Source organism: Ciconia boyciana, chromosome 4, assembly GCF_034638445.1.
Source record: "Ciconia boyciana chromosome 4, ASM3463844v1, whole genome shotgun sequence".
NCBI classification, from domain to species: domain Eukaryota; kingdom Metazoa; phylum Chordata; class Aves; order Ciconiiformes; family Ciconiidae; genus Ciconia; species Ciconia boyciana.
Genome location: NC_132937.1, coordinates 74,231,547 through 74,253,988, shown reverse-complemented (window position 1 = coordinate 74,253,988; position 22,442 = coordinate 74,231,547). Strand labels below are relative to the sequence as shown.

Below are 22,442 nucleotides of genomic sequence, written 5' to 3'. Positions count from 1 at the left end.
GAGAAAACACAACTTCGAGTGAGATGAAACAAGTCGCACATATGCATTCCAATTTTGACAGGAACCCCTTCTGTGTATGACCCACACAGAGGACTCTTCTTAAAAAGCTTTTCATGCACTGCCCAAATTGATATAGACTAGAAACAGAATAATTAAGCCTAACAGTCCTTCCTTTCTTCCCTTACCTTTCACCCACACATCACTTCCCTTCCTCCACATAACGAAAATAAAACAAAGCCCTGTAACTTCCAACACTTGAAGAGACAAATTCCTTTCACAGGCCTGATTCTGCAAGATGATGCAAAGGACTCAGTTCCTGTTAAGACTTCAAACAATCACATAAAACCACCAAAATCTCAAAAGGATTCAAACCTACATATTTTGGTTTGTTACAAAATACAGTAAGGTTCATAATATAAGGCATATTTGCAGTAAATTCATTTTTACAATTAGCAACTGCCACATTTTTGCTTCTTCAGCATTTGCATATGTACTTACTTTTAGTTTTTGGTACAATGGATATTGCCTCTCATATATTCAACCATTTGCTGTCATGCATTAGTGCCATCTTAAAATTTTTAGAGCCAAGAAAGTTCTAGCTTCTCTACTTTCCTCTAACAAAGCCCAAGATGTATACTGAATTTTGGCAGGAAGGAGCAGAGGCTCTAAAGTAAGACATATGCATCTGTAACTTCTGTAAACTTCTGCAACCTGCCTTTCTACAGCTTCTCATTAACAACACAAAACTGTCTGAAATTACAAGAAAACTTTACCTGTGAAATCTGCCTTTTGGTATTAAAAAACCTGAAGAATTCATTCTACTAGTTACTACAACTCATCATCTCAAGCTTAAAAGCTTCAGGAAAGGATGCAAACAAGAAGCTCAGCTTACAAAGGAAGCCACAGATTTTTACCAGTTGGTTGGTTGGAAATAGACATGGATCTTCAAGCAGATATTAGATGTGTGAATTTCTGTGCCAAATTCTCTATTACTACCTGCCTTCAAAGAAAATACTAGAACCCCTGAATACAAGTGAGAAAGATGTACAAGATACACGAAAGATATCTGCAGGTAGATTTTAATGGATAAAAAGTATTAAGAAGGTAGTAACCTTGCATCTGTTGTCCAATTTTCTGGTTCCACGTGATACAAAAATTTCTCTTGTTGTACAGAAATAATCTTTCCCTTTCGGACAACAGTGACTAAAGGAAATCCTTGATGCAGAATCCAAGTTTTCATCAACTTTTTTACATCTAGTGTTCCATTGGTAATCTGTAAAAAACAATCATAACATAACAAGAAAATGGCAAATGGAGAACATTTTTAAACCTTCTTCCTTAACTTACAAAGTAAGTAGTAGCATGATTCTGCATCTGTAAACAATCACTTTGACATCGAGCTTGTAAATTTCATAAGCAACAATTTAGAGGAGCAAGTGGTTTTTAATTTCTTAAGTTGAGGGAATCCTAGCCAAGCAGTGGAAAGACAAATTGGAAACATCAGGTAGGTTGAACTGGTATGCCATGAAAATGGAAAAGAGAATGTTACAGAAAAGAAAGTTATGGCAAGCTCTCAAGCTCCCACCACCCTTTCTCTTTTCTAATCGGTATTCTGATATTATGTGGGTGTTTCAGGTTAAAGATCTTCTTTTAATTCTGAAATGAATATTATAAATTTAATTAAAATGATGGTGTTTGTAGAACAAACACAACATATCCTTTATATTAAGTACTCTGTCTCTTCCCCCCCTGCCCACCCCCCACTTACCAGCCTTTGCATAGCTCAACCTCCAACCTCTTCTAATCTTTCAGGAACTGTTTGTACTACAGCATCCCCACTGAGGGACAAGAACTTTATAATGTCTACATATCACTGCCTCATCTCTCAGAGATGATCATCCAACCTGAAAAAGACAATATGTCCCCCAACTTACAAAAATAGGTTTTAGGTTGAGCCATCAGGAACATAAGGAAATGAATATATCATTATTCAAACATTTAACTTTTACTAACCTATACTGTGTCTTTCTTTAGTTTACCTCATCAGCAACTTACTGCCCACTGTTCTCAGTTCAGGCCAACAACAACATGTACAGTTTACCCTCATGGGAAAATACTATATTATTTATGTAGCGATTGACCATAAACTTTAAATAGGGGTTTCAATTCCAGGGAAGCAATTCTCTATCAAAAGTTTAACATTTATAGAATTTGAAATCTACATATTTTTTTACTTTTACATACTCCCAAAACCCACTCTTGGCTAAATTCTCTTCCTCTGTCTAGTTATTACAAGCTATTATTGTTACTACAACGTAATATATGCAATCCCTTCATAAATTGCCCAAGATGTGCTGAATGCATGCTCTCACTTTCTTTTGCCACTATCTTTTCCTTTCCTTCCTGTTACACTTTGAAACCACCAAGAAACCTATGAGATCAATGCCAGCTAACCAAAAAAAAAAACCAAACCAAAAAACCCCAAACCCAAGATGAGAAGAACGTTAAGAGATCAAGAAACTAATTAAGTCTAATATTTGCACCTTGCCAACTCGCCTGTTTCGCATCTCGGCCTTTCTGTGCTAACATTGTAAGCCACCTAAAGGCTAGCAGAAAGATTTGTCTAACCTGTACAGAGACATGAGTAAATTTGAAATTTGCTCCACTGAAATAATTCTATTCCAAAATAGAACCCTCCCCAGTCACTTGAAATTAAACCAATTTATTAGAAATTATAGGTTCATAGATTCATTGTAACAAAAATTCTATTGACATTAATTGATTTTATTGACATATCTTCTTTGAACAGCAGCTCCTAACTCCAATAAAAGCATGAAAATGACTTCATCATTCTTCCCTCTAGGCAAGGTATACAAAAAGTTTGCTTCTTGTGTTACAGATTTTTCACTTAATTCACATGCAGTTTTCTCATCTTCACTCCAACTATGATTGTCAATTTCCACAGAGAAGGTTAAGACTTAGGAAATGAGTGTACATTTTGCTGTGTGGACAGCAAAAATTTATGATCAAAGAAAAGGCCACTTTGATGGCTGGAATTTTCAAACCCATTCAGCCTAGGCATAATTAATGTGAGCAAAAGGAAAAAGAGCCAGTCAATTTGCTGAATATCATACATTTGTTTTTACTATTACCATAAATATGGGAAACAACTGAAAAGGATACCAAAATACAAATACATGATAATACTAATGATTTACTCATCATAAAGTAAACTCAGTGAAATAGTTCACATCTAAAACAGAGAAGAAGTCCAGAGATATGGCCTCTTGTATTATGAAGATAAAACTTTGAAAGAAACTTTTTGCAGATCTGGGCACTGGCTAGAGTCCAAGGCTCTAATAATGGTATCAGTCAACTCAAAGATCAGGTAAGTACACAATATTTTGTGTAAGCCACTCAGGTTCATCTAGTTCATATAATTTTGATTATTCAGACACCTATTTGGGGAAAATATTACTGAGCAAAGACTTTCCATCAAGTTCAGAGAATGGATGAACTTCTGATACCAAGGGCAGAGAAAGTAATCAGAGATGCAGCCTGTCTAGATTTAACTGTTAACTAACAGACTCTGTCTGAGAATCTGAAGGTGAAAGACCATCAGAAAGCAAGAGAAACTAAGAATTCAAGATACAAAAAGAAAAATATTAAGACAGAAAGGATACCAAAACAAAGGGAAATGGATGCAGGGACAGTACATTTCAGTAAATTTAGAGAGGCAACAGGTGAAAATCAGTGGAAAGAAAGTAGTGCAGAAAATTCGGTACATACTCAGGGAAGCAAAATAATAAAAGCCCAAATGTAAACTAACTCATTGCAATACCAGACCAGTCCAGCTAAACCATGAGTCTTTGGAAAAAGGGAACATGAAAGTGTACGAAAATGCAGGCTATGTGAAAACACAAAATTAACAGCAGTAACACTTCCATGCAAAAAAACCACAAAACAAACAAAAGCTCAGGCCCAATATGAGGTACAGCCAGAAATGGACACAGAGGAAAAGGCAAACATTGTAAGCAGCATTAGAAAACATCTAAAGAACCAGTTGGCAGGTTTCTCCACACGGAAGGGCAACTTCTGGCAGATAATGCTGTTAAATACCTGGTGTCAGCAGGAATTTGGTAACTATTAAATTAGCACCAAATACAAAGGGTTGTTTCTCATTAAAATAGGAAATACACACTGAGTTCTAATGTTAGATGTTACTAAGTTGGTTGGATGTGATTCACTTAACAATACTAATAGAGGTGGGTGAAGCAATCCTGGAGTTGCTAACAATTACTTCTGACTTTTAAAAGATGACATCTGAGGTTCCAAAAGACTGGAGAAAGAGGCCTGATGAGTTTGCAGAAGAGCTAACTTACCCCATGGACAAACAGTAAGGTTATAATTTAAAAAAGAGTTATTTTCTGAGCCAGGGAGACAGACTAAGCAAGTCATCTAAAGTTTTGAGAATGACTCTTTTCCCATCCTCTAGTAACAGTTAAACCCTGCACCTAGTAACAGTTAAGCTCTCACATTAAATGTGAGGCATCTGTGTGGTCTCCCTAGCCACTCTATGTGGTTACCACCATCTCCCTGTGGTATGGTCTCTATGTGTGCATGACTGAAGATGGTTGGTCAGGAAGCTCCATTTTGCAGAGGTTGAAGAGAGGGAAGTCTATTTTAAACTATCGAAATCATTACACAAACTGAAGAGTTCTCTGTCATAAGAGAGTCACAGCCTGATATCAGTAATAATCCATCACTAGCTGGCAAACTAGTGACTGTGTATGACCAACCACAAAAATTTACAGCTACCTGTGACAGCTGACAATAACTAACAGCAGCTCCAGTTCTGCAGAAGTTCAAATATCATAAGGTAGGTGCCAAGAACCAAAACTAAACATTAAGTTAGTATCCTCTCTAGCACTCAGCTTCTGTGAGGGAACCTCACATGTATTTCAGAGACTTTAATACATACTATGCACTACACACATTCACAGAAAAATCTGTTCCCTTCCCTTATACAACTGCCTTGACACTCTCTGGGGGTATTTAGCAGCTCTTTCTTGTTGGGATCACTCTCTCTCTTGCACTCTCACTCTCTCTCGCACACACTCTCTCCCTCTCGCACACTTTCCCCTCTTGCACTCTCCCTCCCACTCTCTCCCCCTCATGTGCTCTCTTCCTTGCGCTCTCATGCCCCCACGCCTTTCTTGCTCTCCTCCCATCCCCTCTCCCCCCTCCTGCACATGTGCCCTCTCGCCCCTCCCCTCCCCAGCTCCCACAGGTTTGCCGTCTCTCTCCCTTGCTCTCTCCTTCCCGTGCCCTTGCTTTCTTGTGCCCTCGCTCTCTCCCCGCACACCCACTTTAATCAGACACAGCCTTATGCCTGCCTTACCATTTGAGAGCTGCTGAACTAAATTGTCCCCTACAATCTGTTTGCCTACAATTCCAGCACTGCTCGTTGAAACAAAAGCCATCACTGAAAAAGTTACACTAGTAGAGCGTATCCCAAGACCTCTACAGTAGCTGGATTCAGCTATTCCTTGAAAGTAAAGTTTTGTCCTGCATTTAAGATGACTATTTTTATTCTAGTCTTAACACACGAACAATACGACTCTAGAGAGGATATGTACATACTGACGCTTCCATGCATGTGGATATGCATGGCAGTGCATACCCACTTTCAGTGCTTTTTTGGGATGATACTAAATGGAGTTCTAGAAGCTACAGGAACCTCCATATCTATATGACAGAACTTTGCACTATGATGAGGAAGAACTTCAGAGTATTTATCAGCAGTGTATTCATATTTCTTTCATAAACAAGGAAATAAATCAAAATTTACAACACTCTTAGAGAAGTGAAAAAACAAGAACAGTGTATCAAAGATGGATACCTCATTCATGCTGTCCCACAAGTCATCACTCTGGGCTGATCCATAGTTGTGATTATGCAAGTATACCTCAATGCCAGCTTGGAAAACATCCTTAGTGAGATAGTGCTTCAGCATCAAAAGAAGTGAAGCCCCCTTTAGAGAGAAAAAAAAGGAAAAGAATTGGAAAATTAAAGTTATAGAACTTGTTGAAGCATATACATGTTATAGCTCTTTCACAGTACAAGAGTAATGCAGAGGCTCGCAGATTTTATCCCAAATTATATCATTTGAATAATTACCTTAACACTCAGTTGCCTTGGAAAAATATTTTTTGAATATTTCATAAACTCCAAATATAGTTACAAAAAAGGCTAATACAGCTTGAATTTTTTTCCAAGTTGCTTTGGAAAAAAATATTTTTAATGTTTCAAAGGCTCAAAGCAGAGTTACAAAACAGGCTAATAAAGCTTGACATATTTTCCAATTAATATCATCTCAAAAATATTGCCTTCTTACTGATAAGTCTCTGCTGGCTGCTGTATTTCATTAGCAATACTCTTCTGTATCGTACAGAACTGCACTTGTGAGACAGTGTTTAACAGTCATATGATTTGCAGTTATATCAAAAAAATAAAATTACAGGAGAAAGATGAAATACACTTAGTAGGCTGGAATTGACTGTAGAAGGACAAGTGCATTTTGACAGTGTTTAAATACAGCCATGTTTTGTTAAAAAAAAGCAGTAAGTGAGTAGTTCTAGTATCAAAGTAGCCACGAATGTGTAGACAGAAAGGTGTCATTTTTTGCTTTTTTAAAACATAGTTGAAAGCCATTTTCTTTCCATAGAAATGCTTCTATGTCACAGCCACTAATAAAAAAAAAATATCTGAGGACTTGCATAATGTACAACTGAATGCAGATGAGCAGCCATAGATTATGAAAAGTTTAAAAGTGTACTTTATATTTTTGGTACTATTTCTAAGAAAGGATCAAGAAAAAATTAAAAGGAATATTTTAATGAGAGCATGTATGGTTCTTACACACTCCAGTTTCAAGTTTTGGAATTTAAGTAACATCTTGCCTGAAACTGAAGGCTGCCTGGTTAATCTAATTAGTCATGAAACTGCAGGAATACCCCTTACTGTAGTTTTTAATAATATGGTCATAATTTCCTCTCTTGCATGCATCCATACTTAATCTATAGCTCTACTACTTTGTTTTTCTTACAGTTGTATCTTCCCAAACACTCTGTTGTTGCAGGTGGATTGTTGTCCCTTGAATGTTAGTTTTACCGATAGTCTGCAAAACAACCAGTCTAAAAATAATTTTGCACAATAATTCCTATTCCAGACAGTAAAATGTAGAGGCCCCCTACTAATCTGTGTTAGTTGGTAGTATAGTAAAACAAAGAAAGTTGTACAATTCAATAACAGATGCCCCTTAGCTGATTAGGGACCATGCTGCAAGTGTCTTCCCATTCAAATTGCCAAGAGCGTTAGGTAAGGTATATGGCCAAGAGTAGTGGAATACAAAGACTGCATGCATGAATGAAGAGCTATGCAATGAAAGCCTCTGAAACATAGAAAGCAGCCATGAAAAACCCGTTTCTGGCAATGCAAGGGGAAAACTTCTTTTGGTTAGCTCCTAAACTCAAAGGTGTAGGTTGCTATGCTTCTATTCAGAAGGTGCACATACTTATTAGTAGCAATGAAGTAATGAAGTAATTATCCAAATATAACACTTTACTAATTGACTGAAACTCCAGCCCAATCACTTATGGAATATTTCCATTAAAATTATATACAGTTTTGATCAAGCAAACAGTGACAGTATTGTTATCTCTGAAGTTAGTTGGCTACAGACATGATCGTGCATGATGCATAGCTTCCAGAAGCTCACCATAAAGGGAATTATTTGAGACAGCAACTCTGAAGCATGAAACAACAGCCATGCTTTTTGATATACACCTTAGGGAGAGAAGCCAAATCCATTTCACAACTAAGGGAAGCTGAAAATCACACATCTCTGTTCTTGTAGTTCAGAAAACAAGAAACCAAAATAAACGGAAGCACATCACTATTGTAGGTCCATTTGGCATCTCGGACCACTCAAGGATGCCAGACAACACATGTCGACCAGCTGAGACTTGCAAAAAGAAATCAGAGGATACAAACCAAGACAGCTGTGGAAACTGCATTCCACTGAGCAGCAGCAGATGTAGCATTTGACTATTTTCTAGTAAGCACTAGCTGTTCCCATGTTTCTTATTATATGAATGTACAAGTATACACAGATGGTGGAGGAAAAAATTACAGCTAATCCAAAAGATATAAAGGGCTTTCCTCCAATACTGCCAAAATCATGGGACACAGTATCTAAAACCTGAGAAAATGTGAGTAAAAATTTGGCAAAAACAGATTTTTGCTCTGTCATGCATTTTGAAGTGAGGCACTGTGAAGCTTTAAAAAGATAAACCTCACACACAACCCTCACTAGACATTAGAAATAATCAAGTTGCAGACAACCAGATTATGCAGTGAAATAATTTTACATACCAGATGCAAGCCTCTAGCTCAGGAATTATTTAAAATACTGTTTTTTAAAAGCAGAGAGAGTATAAAAAGGAGTGATTGCTTCAATAAGTGCCTCGTTGTTACTCTTTTCTTAAACACTTGTTACAGTCTGCTATCCGAAAAAGAATGTATGTCTAACTGGATATTTTATTTCGCCTACGGGGTCCTCTCTTACATCTTCTTGAGTATTTTACTTTGTGCTGAAGCATGCACCAAGCAGAAGGGTGTTAAGTAAAGACACAAATATACATACATAATCTTTTCCTAATCGAAAGCTATGTAACCACTCAGAAACACTACTGAGAGACCCTGCATTGTTTCTGCTAGGTATAAATTACCCCCAAACAATTGTCAGTACATGCCTACTTACTCATTGTCCTGGTTTTGGCTGGGATAGGGTTAATTTTCTTCCTAGTAGCTAATATAGTTCTGTGTTTTGGATTTAGTATGAGAATAATGTTCATAACACACTGATGTTTTGGTTGTTCCTAAGTAATGTTTACACTGGTCAAGGACTTTTCAGCTTCCCATGCTCTGCCAGGTGCACAAGAAACTGGGAGGGCGCACAGCCAAGACAGTTGATCCAAACTGGCCAAAGGGCTATTCCATACCATATGACGTCATGGTCAGTATATAAACGGGGGGAGTTGGCCAGGGGACAGCGATCTCTGCTTGGGGACTGGCTGGGCATTCATCATCAGGTGGTGAGTGGTTGCATCACTTGTGGAGTTTTTTTTCCGCTGGGTGTTGTTCTCTCTCTCTCTTTTGTTGTTTTCCTTTTCATTACAATATTATTATTATTATTATTATTATTATTATTATTATTATTACTACTACTACTACTACTACTATTATTGTATACATTTTTTAAATTTTTCCCAATTATTAAACTGTTCTTATCTCAGCCCACAATTTTTCTTACTTTTGCTCTTCTGGTTCTCTCCCCCATCCCACCGGGTGGGATGGTGAGCGAGTGTCTGTGTGGTGCTTAGTTGCCAACTGAAGCTAAACCATGACAGTCCTTTTTGGTGCCCAACGTGGGGCATGAAGGGTTGAGATAATAACAGATTAACCAGGGCGTATTAAAGAATTTAGATCTGTTAATAGTTGCAGGTCACGATATTGATTCATTTGTTCTCGATACTGGTTTATCTGCACCCATGCTCATTTTTTTGCTGTACATGTTGAAGATTGGTGTTGGTTTTTGCAGTTTGCTGTGCTCTGCAGTCATTAGTGATGTTTTGCCTGGGAGATGTTACTAAAACAGTGACCTTGAGCTTAATTTGGTATCTAAGTTTTGTACTGAAGCCATTACTGTACGTCAGTACCACCTCTGGGCCGTGCATCCTTGGCATAGACTACCTCAAGAGAGGGTATTTCAAGGACCCAAAAGGGTACTGGTGGGCTTTTGGTATAGCTGCCTTGGAGACAGAGGAAATTAAACAGCTGTCCACGTTGCCTGGTCTCTCAGAGGACCCTTCTGTTGTGGGGTTGCTGAGGGTCGAAGAACAACAGGTGCCGATTGCTACCACAACAGTGCACCAGCAGCAATATCGTACCAACTGAGATTCCCTGATTCCCATCCATAAGCTGATTCATTGATTGGAGAGCCAAGGAGTGATCAGTAAGACTTGTTCACCTTTTAACAGCCCTATATGGCCAGTGCAAAAGTCTAATGGAGAGTGGACACTAACAGTAGACTATTCTGGCCTGAATGAAGTCACGCCACTGCTGAGTGCTGCCGTGCCGGACATGCTGGAACTTCAGTACAAACCGGAGTCAAAAGCAGACAAGTGGTATGCTACAACTGATACAGCTAAAGCATTTTCCTCAATCCCTTTGGCAGCAGAGTGCAGGCCACAGTTTGCTTTCACTTGGAGGGGCGTTCAGTATACTTGGAATCGATTGCCCCAGGGGTGGAAACACAGCCCTACCATTTGCCATGGACTGATCCAGATGGCACTGGAACAGGTCAAAGCTCCAGAACATCTGCAATATGTTGATGACATTATCATGTGGGGCAAAACAGCAGAAGAAGTTTTTGAGAAATGGAAGACAATAGCCCAAATCCTACTGAAAGCCTGTTTTGTCATAAAACAAAGTAAGGTCAAGGGACCTGCACAGGAAATCCAGTTTTTAGGAATAAAATGGCAAGATGGACGTAATCAGATCCCAATGGATGTGATTAACAAAATAACAGCCATGTCTCCACCAACTAGCAAAAAAGAAACACAAGGTTTCTTAGGCATTGTGGGTTTTTGGAGAAAGCATATTCCAAATTACAGTCTGATCTCTATCAAATTACCCGGAGGAAGAACGATTTCAAATAGGGCCCTAAGCAACGACAAGCCTTTGAACAAATTAAACAGGAGATAGTTCATGCAGTAGCCCCTTGGGCCAGCATGGGCAGGGCAAGATGTAAAAAATGTGCTCTACACCACAGCCAGGGAGAGTGGCCCTACCTGGAGCCTCTGGCAGAAAGCACCAGGTCAACCCTTAGGGTTTTGGAGTCAGGGATACAGAGGATCCGAGGCCCACTATACTCCAACTGAAAAAGAGATATTGGCAGCATATGAAGGGATTCAAGCTGCTTTGGAAGTGGTTGGTACTGAAGCACAGCTCCTCCTGGCACCCTGACTTCCAGGGCTGCTGGGCTGGATGTTCAAAGTGAGGGTCCCCTCTATACATCATGCAACTGATGCTATGTGGAGTAAGTGAGTCTCATTGATTACACAACGGGCTTGAATAGGAAACTCCAATTGCCCAGGAATCTTGGAAGTGATCATGGACTGGCCAGAAGGCAAAGATTTCAGAATATCACCAGAGGAGGAGGTGATGCATGCTGAGGAGGCCTCACTGTACAATAAACTACCAGAAAATGAGAAGCAATATGCCCGGTTCACTGATGGGTCCTGTTGTCTTGTGGGAAACCATCGGAGATGGAAAGCTGCTATGTGGAGTCCTATACGACAAGTTCTAGAAATTGCTGAAGGAGATGGTGAATCAAGCCAATTTGCAGAAGTAAAGGCCATCCAGTTGGCTTTAGACATTTCTGAACGAGAAAAGTGCTTTACCAGTACTTTACCTGTGTACTGATTCATGGATGGTGGCAAATGCCCTGTAGGGGTGGTTGCAGCAATGGAAGCAGAACAATTGGCAGCACAGAGGCAAACCCATCTGGGCTGCCGCACCGTGGCAAGATATTGCTGCCCAGGTAGAGAACCTGGTTGTAAAAGTACGTCACGTAGATGCTCACGTACCCAAGAGTCAGGCCACTGAGGAACATCAAAACAACCAGCAGGTGGATCAGGCTGCTAAGACTGAAGTGGCTCAGGTGGATCTGGACTGGCAACATAAGGGTGAATTATTTATAGCTCGGTGAGCCCATGACATCTCAGGCCATCAAGGAAGAGATGCAACAGATAGATGGGCTTGTGATCAAGGGGTGGAGTTGACCATGGATGCTATTGCACAGGTTATCCATGAATGCGAAACATGCACTGCAATCAAGCAAGCTGAGCGGTTAAAGCCTCTCTGGCATGGAGGATGATGGCTGAAATATAAATATGGGGAGGCCTGGCAGTTTGATTATATCACACTCCCAACAAACCTGCCAAGGCAAGTGCCATGTGCTCACAATGGTGGAAGCAACCACCGGATGGCTGGAAAAATATCCTGTACCCCATGCCACCACCCAGAATACTATCCTGGGTCTTGAAAAGCAAGTCGTATGGCGACATGGCACCCCAGAGAGAATTGAGTCAGACAATGGAACTCATTTTTGAAACAACCTCATAGACACTTGGGTCAATGCGCATGGGATTGAGTGGGTGTATCACATCCCCTATCACGCACCAGCCTCTGGGAAAATCGAACGATACAATGCTAAAGACTATGCTAAGACCAATGGGTGGTGGGACATTTAAACACTGGGATACACATTTAGCAAAGGCCACCTGGTTAGTCATCACTAGGGGATCTGCCAATCAAGCTGGCCCTGCCCAATCAAAACTTTTACATACCGTAGAAGGCGATAAAGTCCCTGTAGTGCACATAAAAAACATGCTGGGGAAAACAGTCTCAGTTAATCCTGCCTCAAGCAAGGGTAAACCCATTCATGAGATTGCTTTTGCTCAGGGACCTGGGTGCACTTGGTGGGTAACGTGAAAGGACAGGGAAGTTTGATGAGTACCTCAAGGGGATTTGATTTTGGGTGAGAATAGCTGATGAACTGAGTGGTATGATGTTATCAACAGTATTACAGTAAGAATCACCCAGATTAATGAAGAAGGAACTTTGATGAAACCAAGCAAAGTGCAGCAGTGATGGAACCAGAACTGGCTTCAGCATGCAACAATCCAACACCACACACCATCTCTCCTGCCCTGAAGGACTGTTAAGACAGATGGAGCCCAAAGCCATGGACTAAATGAAATCAATGGACGTTTTAGAGGGATGGACCACAGACCAAGGGAATGATATCTGTGTGTATATATCAAAAGACAGGGAAAGTGGTGGTGATTAATTGGAATGTTTTAGAAAGGGCAGAACCTGGGCATGACATAGATGGTATAGAATAAGGAGTGGATACTGTCCTGTTTTCGGCTGGGATAGGGTTAATTTTCTTCCTAGTAGCTAATATAGTGCTGTGTTTTGGATTTAGTATGAGAATAATGTTCATAACACACTGATGTTTTAGTTGTTGCTAAGTAGTGTTTACACTAGTCAAGGACTTCTCAGCTTCCCAGGCTGTCAGGTGCACGAGAAGCTGGGTGGGAGGGGGGACAGCCAAGATAGTTGACCCAAACTGGCCATAGGGCTATTGCATACTATATGACGTCATGCTTAGTATCTAAACTAGGGGGAGTTGGCTGGGGATAGTGATCACTGCTCGGGGACCGGCTGGGCATCGGTCAGCAGGTGGTGAGCGGTTGCATCACTTGTTTTTTTTTTCCCTGGGTTTTGTTCCTCTCTCTCTCTTTTCTTGTTTTCCTTTTCATTACAATTTTTTATTATTATTATTATTATTATTATTATTATTATTGTTGTTGTTGTTGTTACATTTTTTTTCTTTTTCCCAACTATTAAACTGTTCTTATCTCAACCCACGAGTTTTCTCTACTTTTGCTCCCACGAGTTTGCTTACTTTTCCAATTCTCTCCCCCATCCCACCAGGAGGGGAGGGTGAGCGAGCGGCTGTGTGGTGCTTAGTTGCCAACTGAAGGTAAACCATGACACTCATGATTCCACATTAATATTTTCAATAGCTAATATAGCCCTTTCCAAATATTTCCAAATATTTTTAAAGTTACCTTGATATAAGAAAGTGCATCAAACATTTCTTCAATTTGCTCTGAAGACTGAACAGCAGAAGAGACTGGGTGTGAAGAATTCAAGGAATCCTTCATCATAGCCTTGAAAATTAAATTAAGGAAATCTTCATCCTAGAAGAGAAACATTTATTAAGTGTCTGAGAAGCTAGAACATACATGGTAAGCAGAACAGTAAAAGTTGTCGCTGCTTTGCTCGTCCATTGGTCTAACGTGCCATTGCTCGCCTTCCTGCCAATGGAGGCAGCAAAAGAATTGTCAGGGTAGCATTTCTCTGACAAAAGAATTGTCAGAGTAGCAAAATCTACTCTCTCCCTGCCACATTTTAGCAGTGGAATCTCAAGTCTTGAGTTTACATCATTATCCAAACCCTCAAGCTCCTGTCTCAGGTGAATGCATCAGTGGCACTAGAGAAAATAAATGTACCTACTAAGTAAATATGTGCCCAATTTCAGATTTGGTCACCAATGTTTTCAGATCATTTACATGAAGCAGGGAATACAAAAGCATTATTTCTTTAGTACGTTTTCATTTTAAAGCATGAAATCTAGGGAAATTACTCACTGCAGTGATGTTTGTGTGAATGTAAATACCACCTTATCTAGTGATCCTAGTTACCAAAGTCTCTTCCTTCTTTTCTTCTAGAATGAAGGTATTTGAATTTAATACATTGTTACCAGAACAAGACAACCCCAAACACTGAAAAGAACCTGATTGTACTGGTATTTGTCCATTTAATTTCATTGCGACTTTCATTGAGCAAAAAATTTCATTGAGCAAACAATTCTTTATACAGTTTCCTCTATACAGTAGAAGGTTACAAAAAAATAAAAAGGTAATACCTGTGTACAATACAATAAAGATACCCTTTAAAGTTTAATATATTAGAGCTATTCTTGAATGCAGAAGTTCGGAGTCATTTTTTTTATCAAAACACATTTTGGCACCACCAAGCACTGAAATGAGATATTGGTGAAGGCACCTTGTCAGATACCTTTCAGAATGAAGTATACAAGTGTTAGATGTGTCCTTGTTAAAATATTAGACTAGTTTTGTGTCCTCTCCTCACCACATATGCAGCCAACAAGCAGAATGGCTATACAAACATACTTTCAGTGCCCATCAAACTCAACAACAAAGCTAAGGCAAATGAAAAACTTTTTAAACATCCAGCTCCAAGAAAGAATTCTACTGAACCAAGTTAGCAACCCAAGTTTCTTAATGCAGTAACAAGGGTGAATTAAGAACTCAAAACTCACACTCAGCCAGAATGCTGAGAAGATCAGAATCCAGCAAGCAGGAAACAGTCAGTACACATCACATTTTTAATCCTGTGACTAATGTAAATCACATAAATACTCCTGGAATCTGGTTCCAGAGCCCAGGTATCTCCTCTCCTAGGAGATACCTTTACCCAGGATGCAAAATCAGTCTCTCCACTGCCCTCTCCATTTAGTTCCACTAATCTTTGTTTCTCTGCCTGCATTCAGTGACAGGGATGCTTTACAGCTGGTATCCCTTCCTTGGAGAGGAAAGATCAAGTTTGAATCCTTCATGTTTTCCAGAGTCTGAGAAGCTCGGTCACATAGTACCTGAGTGAGTTTTTAAATGATCACTAGGTTATTATATGAAAAAGATTCTACCCTTCAGCCACATGTGTTCATAGAAGTGCCTGTCGGAGCAGTGCTTTGAACTATTAGTGTAACTCAATGCTGTCCGAATCCGTTAGGTAGGACCATATGATACTTTTATACCAGGTCCCCTGATTTGTGAATCCCACATTGATTCCGACACAAGCAAGTACCACAATGATGGAAAGATAGGAGTTACTCCAGGCATATTTAGAAACCTAAAGCTTTGGTGCTTCCTAAGTCTATTAGGAAAAGTAGAGACAGACAATCTTGGTCAACAACACACCTGGACTTTCTGTATAAGGATTTTAAGTTATAATTTGATATATAGACACCTGCACCTTTTAAAACCTGCTATTTTGCACAGAATGCTTTAACCTACACAAAACACAAAGACTGCATGTAGACTACTACCAAAATAAAAAAAAAAGAACAAACCAACATACCCTCCCCAAAGCCCCCCCCAAAACCACTTCCAATATAATGAAAGTGCCAAAGCAGAGGAGATACAGTATAATCTCAATGGTGCCCAAAGTGAATTTCAATGTAAGTTTATAAATATCAGTCCTTTATGGTCAGAATTAAAAAACAGATCTCTGCAAAGGTACAGTAAGTGTAGTTATACAAAGTACTTACTGAATGTAATTCTGGAAAAATCTCCTCCATGGCAAAGTACTCCATGAAAGTGGCAAATCCCTCATTCAGCCAGAGATCGTTCCACCATTCCATAGTTACTAGATTACCAAACCACTATGAAAGACCAAAAACATAATTCTTTTTCAGAAATAAAATCAAATTAGTACAGTAACACTCCATCCGTCCTCAGCTTTATCTTGTGGCAAAATCAAAACCACGATAATACTTTTGCATGAACAACTCCGTAAGTACATCATCACAGAGTTGAACTCTGCCTGTTGTACTGGAGAAAATACACCTGCAGGTATTCTGAACAGATACAATGCACAACCCAGTCACAGTGAGGACAGGGGTGAATTTAAGGACATTTGCATTTAAAAAAAAAAAAACACAACCAAAAAAACCCACCACATTTAAACAACGACCTCCCCCATCCAGTACCTGATGGGCAAGCTCATGTGCTATCACTGCAGTTATTAACTTTTTATCCCTTGCTGAAGAAGTATTACTGTCAAACAAGAGTGTTGTTTCTCGGAAGGTGATCAAGCCCCAGTTTTCCATTGCGCTGGACTGAAAATCAGGAATTGCTACCAGATCTGGAAAAGATTTGAAAGAAGCTTTTGAAAACTGCTAGTTAAAGCAATTCTGTATTTCAAGTCTACTTATTCTATTACATAATCCCTAAAAACTTCATTATTTAAATCCTGTGGTGTGGACACGTGCTCACATCTCAAGCACAAAAGCCCCATAGATTTATAGCCATGTTTCTCTGGCAGTACTCTTACGCAAACAACTTAAAGCACTACACAGGCACTGCCTATAGATCTTGCATGCACACAAGTAACAAGGAAATGGGGCCCTACTGAGAGTAATGTCTTAGAAGACTGCATTTCATTGTCTTTGTAGTCAAATTAATACATGCAGAGAAGTCAGGCTGCAGATTTTGCACTGGTGAACATTGTTTACAGACTGAGAATTCTGTATGTCCCTACCAAGGCACATCATGTTAAATTTACACTGAATTATTTCTTTGATGTTATGTACAAGTATGAGCAATCCAGTGTCAAAAGCTCACAAAAATCTTCCAGCTTGGGAATCACCTAATACTCATACTCAGTCAAACATTTAATGAATTTTTAAAATAATTTTGTGGGAACCTTATTTCACAGATATTTTATGCTATCTTTTTTCTTTTAAGCACACCCTTTTAGAATGAAAGTTCCCCTGCATTTCTCAGAATTGATTATGGCTTCTTCTTCTGTTTAAAGAAAGTTCAAAAGAACTTACCTAATTTTTCAAGAGGGTAGTTTATTAAAAAGTATTTTTGATAAAATTCAAGAAGTTTCACTGCTGTGTTTAAGGCATACCCAACTTGGTTTAGATGCTGCGGTATGGCATAGACGGACACCTAGTCCAAACAGAGAAGATAAGATTTTAAAATGTATAGCTACAAAAGCTTTAGAAGTAAAAGAGGAGCTGGCAGAAGTCATGAAACAGACAGGACACAGTTTTGGGAGTACACACGTAAGTTACAACACAAGTAATGAAGTTGTCAATAAAGAGTTAATTTTTTTACCAGAGCTTATTCACTAGTGAAATACAGACAGACTATGCAATTGACCAATGTGTACGCAAGAACAATTCAAGGCTGACACCTTTAAGGAAGGTGTTCAAGAAGGGTCTACATGAACAGAAATTGATCCATTTCCTTTTTTACTCCCTCATGAGTTATTAAGTGACCCTCCCTGCATACCTCAATTAATCCATAAGTTTAGGCTATCAGTATGATAATACTAGTATCATTTGCAAGAAATTATCTCAAAAAATAATAATTGGCACAAAGTTCATTCATTGCCCTCTCTAAGGCAGGGCCACATTAGATGCAATTACATGTAAGAAGCATTCACAAAAATTGAGAGGTTACAGTCTCCCTCTATTCATGTTGAAGCAGCTATATGGAGAAAATAACTTTGATTAGGTTACAGGTTGATCCAAGTTTAGGACACCCTTTCGTACACAAACACAAAATATGTTGAGACTAATTTTCCTGTTCTATTTTAAAAAAACCCCACAACTCCCTCTTACCATGCTACAAATCAGTAAACAAATGACATTTCAAATAGATGGATAGGGTGACCTTTTAATTTTTGAGTTTGAACCAAGCATATACCAGTAAGGATCTAATCTTGTGTTTGTGGAAGTACAAAAGTACCATTAGCTGTAAATTTTAAGCTCAAAAACAAAACATAAAAGCCCCTCAGGATCTTCTAGAGTTTAGAAAAATCTCATTGCATTATGAACACAAAGCAACTTTAGTTCAACTCTAAGCTATCTTATAACATTCATGACAATAAACTTATTCTATGTGAACTGGTTAGCTCAAATTCTTTGAATCTCCCAGCCACAAATTGCTGGAAGCATTCTGAGAAGGTGTTTCGTGGAAAATGTCATCATATGCTTCCTTCTTACAGTCTCCCTTGGCCTACTAGACACTGTTGGCAACAGAACCCACTAGCTAGACTCCAGCCTTACTTGGTATGACAATTCATATGCTTTCTCCCTTTAAGCTGGCAAGTATATAAGAGTACTTGCTAGATCCCATGTGTTTTGTGCCTTCTAAAGGTCTGATGGACTTCCCTAGCTTGGCCAAATCTTGCTTCGTGGTCAGACTGAAGGAGAAGCACAGTTTAGAACCACTTCCCTTAGTCAGAATACATCACTCAGTCTTTTTCTCCTCTCCTACGTCTCTGCCATAAAATACTTCTGAAGTACTGACAATCCATGCAAGTTAGTCACCTATTATGAACAAAGCAAAGCACACCACATAGACAGTTGTTTCAGGCTCTCTGCAAACACAAAACATTTAGTGTACTGATCAGTTTTCTGCCTGATAAAGAACTGACTATATGGTTTTACACAAATACAGTTCAAATACAGACCTGAATAGTAGCCACAAGGAAAAAAAGAAAAAAAGTAGTGGTCTAACTTTTCAGGTTAGACCAGTGTGTCCTATTCAGCTATAATTAGAAATACTTGTCCAAGTCAGAATCGAAGCCTATTGACCAGTATCTTTACTTCTGTATATTGGATTAAAGAGAAGGCTGCTTCTCCTGCAGTGCTCCTAGCACTATTCCCTCTGGCTCTTTCTAGGTAGGTACTGGCACTTCTGACATTTCACCACAAAGGGGCAGCTCCTGCTAGAGAGTCATGAAAATCATTGCTCACATGAAACTCCTGCACCTCCTAAAATAAGATTAAAGGAGCATCTCCTAATATTACCATGTTTTTTCTTTAGTTACTTTAATTGCATACATTGTAGGAACTTCTTACTGACCCTGCAGGCCATATCCCCATGAAGGACAAAGATCAAACAGGACCAACTGTTTGATTTTTGGAACCTTTGGAAAAACAAAAACCCCACAATGAAATAATTGTATTCAAGTGACTAAATGCAGACTTAAAGTTAGTCTAAATTTGCTTTACTGCAGGGCATGGGTTTTTTTAGGTAGGTTATCTTTGCAGGTATAGAATATATTTGCAGCACTGCTTGAAATAGTATGTAGGCTTCCTTGGGAACTGTAATGTTTCTGTACATCATCTGAACAACACTTGGTTTGCATGACATTACTCCCCCACAGATGAAGTATTAAAACTAAAAGTTTAAAGCTTCCAGTTCTGAAAGATCTTAGGAATTTTACATTTTGTAAATTTCCATTGTTAACAAGACCTGATGCTGAGTCCCTTGCTGTAAAAGTCTTCTCAATCCAGTATAAGCCCTGAAGTCAGTCCAACCTATAGCATATTGCTTTTGTCCATTACCTATGATGAGTATAATAAAACCAATAAGATAAATAAATTTAAAAGAGACAGAGTTTGCTTGTTGGTTTGGAGATTTTTTTGTTTTGTTTCGGTTAGCTTGTTGGCTTGGGAGGGGTGAGGGAGTACTTAAAGTGGAACAAACATACCAGACTCCCATTAGTTTCCCTACTGATGTTTTTCAAGTCTGCAACAACAAAGGCTACTAGGTAGGTGCTCATCTTCAAACTCACAAAAAACTCATCTTGAACAATTCCATTTGTCACAGGAGTAGTAGATTTCTGCAGGTGAAAGGAAAACATTGTTATTAATGCAGACAAAAGAACACTAAGACGTGTGAGGAACCAATATTAAATCAAAGAATTACTTCACACTAGAAACAGTTTATAAGCAATCTTGCAGAACATCTTTATATTTTGGTTATCTTTCAGTGGGATAGATGATAGTCACAACTTACTCATGGTATAACAAAACTTAAGGAGACACGGAACATTTAAGCCTATATAGGCTTAAATTATTTGTCAAGCTTTTATTATGCAGCATTACCAGACAAGTGCATTGTTGGAGAAACCATCAATCCAATTGAGTTCACACTTAAACCCTCAGTATAATCCAAAGTTAACATAAAGATTAGCATTAATTCAAGAGAGCTTTAGGCTAGATCAGAGACACAGTTCAGCATAGCCTACTAAAAATACTGGTATTGCATGAGTTAAACATTTGTCTCTTCCCAGAACCTTCTTCAAAACTAGATAACCAGACATATTCATTATTTTAGAACAACAGAACAAAAAAACCCTCACACACCCTTACAAATCAAAAGAGATCGCATTTTAAAAAGTGAAGAAAACGTAAGGCTTCAGTTAGCTCAAAGCAAAAACGTGCCCACCTTAAACACACTGACAAAAGTAACTGCTCAGTCTTCTGAAGTAAGATACCATGCTGTATCTTAACTTACTTTTAGTGCAGAAGTTTTTCTTTAATACTAGTCCTGGAAAGGCATACTATATGCCTAAAAGTACTTTTCTGTATGGTCCTTCACAAACATAAATTACATAAAGAATAAAGCAAAATGTTTAAAACCACTGTAGTGTAGAAAAGTAAAGACCTGGAGACAGGGATGGCAGTTCACATGCCATCTGAAACTCCATAAATAAGTTTGTTTCCAGAAAACACAAACATTTAAAAAACAACAATAACCTTAGTTTTAGACAAGATCATTTAAAACCAAACAATGATTTAACATTTAACTGCCACTGAAAATTTAACTGTCAGCCTTGAAGAGGAATAGATTTTTAAGCCTGAAGATATAATCAATATAATCATCTACTCTGACCACTGTATATTAACAGAATGCCATTGATGAATTCCTTCAGCGAATTCATAAATTTCTGCCTTTACTACAGCTTCATCTTCATAAAGAGGTGACACCTCAAGTCACAATTCTCGGCAACACAGAGCTTGAGCTCCAAGTAGCTTCTCTGCAGATTGTCTCAGGAAGGCTGAAAAGCCTGCTCATATCTACTGACACTCACTGTTCCCTGCATCAAGAGACCCACTTGCATAGTTTGTAGGAAGACACAATCTGAAATCTCACAGTCTTGCTCAATGCCACCCACACATGCAGCAGTTTCCCAGATGACTTCTTCCTGTCCATGTGAAGTTGCATAAACACCTTGCACAAAAGACATGAAATCTGAGTGAAATCATAGAAGAAAGTAAGGAAGGTGATGGAGGGCTAGATTAAATGACTCCAAAAAGCATTTACTGAAGAAGGAAGCTTGGAGGTGCTGCACAAGCACATATGGGGGGGAAAAAAAAAAGGAAGTAGATATGCCTGCTGCTACTGTGAGGGCCCTTATTTATTCTTCTGGAGAAGTCTATTAACACAATGGGCATTAGCAGACATACTAAAGGACAGCAGGCAGGTAACTGCTCCTGAAATAGTAACACCTAGCAACCCCAGGAAACACCCTCCTTGCTCTTGAATTGTCCCTGACCATTTTCCTTCAATAGCCAACCACAAATGACAGTGAAGAGTTCATGGTTATTTTGCCTCCACTCCATCTGCCAGTCATTATCTGCCAAGCTGGCAACCAAGGCACTAGATGCCAGATAATTCTGTATCAACTAATAGGGATGAAAATTGTCACAGAATATCCTTTCTCATCTTCTTTATAATGATGTCATGAGAGATGAGCAGGGGAACATACAGAATATACCCAGATCAGGGTAGCAGTAAACATTCTGTGGTAGTGTAGAACAGTAATAGAGCTGAAAACAAAAATACTCTTGGTCTTTCAGAAAACCCATCAGTGTCTTTCAGAGTACCCATCATCTGTGGAAGGTACACTGAAGAATAGGATAGACTTGTAGCAATTATGTTCAATTAGCTCAGCAAAGTCCCCTGCACACATGCATTAATGGTAAACCATAGTTTACTTATTGTACATAAAGAACTATGGAAGCTGTTGAAAGTTGCCTTAGCCACTTGTCCAACACCTAGCAGAGGAAAGTGAGTGAGCACCTTTTCTTGTTTACATAAAACAGGAGAGTTGTCCAGCAGAAGAAAGCT

The 22,442-nt window shown here is 39.0% G+C and overlaps 1 protein-coding gene across 4 annotated transcripts in view; it reads right to left on the bottom strand.

Moving 5' to 3' along the window:
- The window catches only part of LNPEP (leucyl and cystinyl aminopeptidase), a 70,096-nt gene that overhangs the window by 12,588 nt on the left and 35,066 nt on the right, over positions 1 to 22,442 (bottom strand). For all 4 annotated transcript variants that reach the window (XM_072860114.1, XM_072860113.1, XM_072860112.1 and 1 more), the window contains 7 exons: positions 20,017 to 20,148; positions 17,339 to 17,459; positions 16,493 to 16,647; positions 16,052 to 16,165; positions 13,767 to 13,898; positions 5,903 to 6,034; positions 1,113 to 1,273 (listed from right to left, as the gene is read on the bottom strand). In XM_072860114.1, coding sequence (XP_072716215.1) covers positions 1,113 to 1,273; positions 5,903 to 6,034; positions 13,767 to 13,898; positions 16,052 to 16,165; positions 16,493 to 16,647; positions 17,339 to 17,459; positions 20,017 to 20,148 — 947 coding nt within the window. The remainder of the gene's footprint in view (positions 1 to 1,112; positions 1,274 to 5,902; positions 6,035 to 13,766; positions 13,899 to 16,051; positions 16,166 to 16,492; positions 16,648 to 17,338; positions 17,460 to 20,016; positions 20,149 to 22,442) is intronic.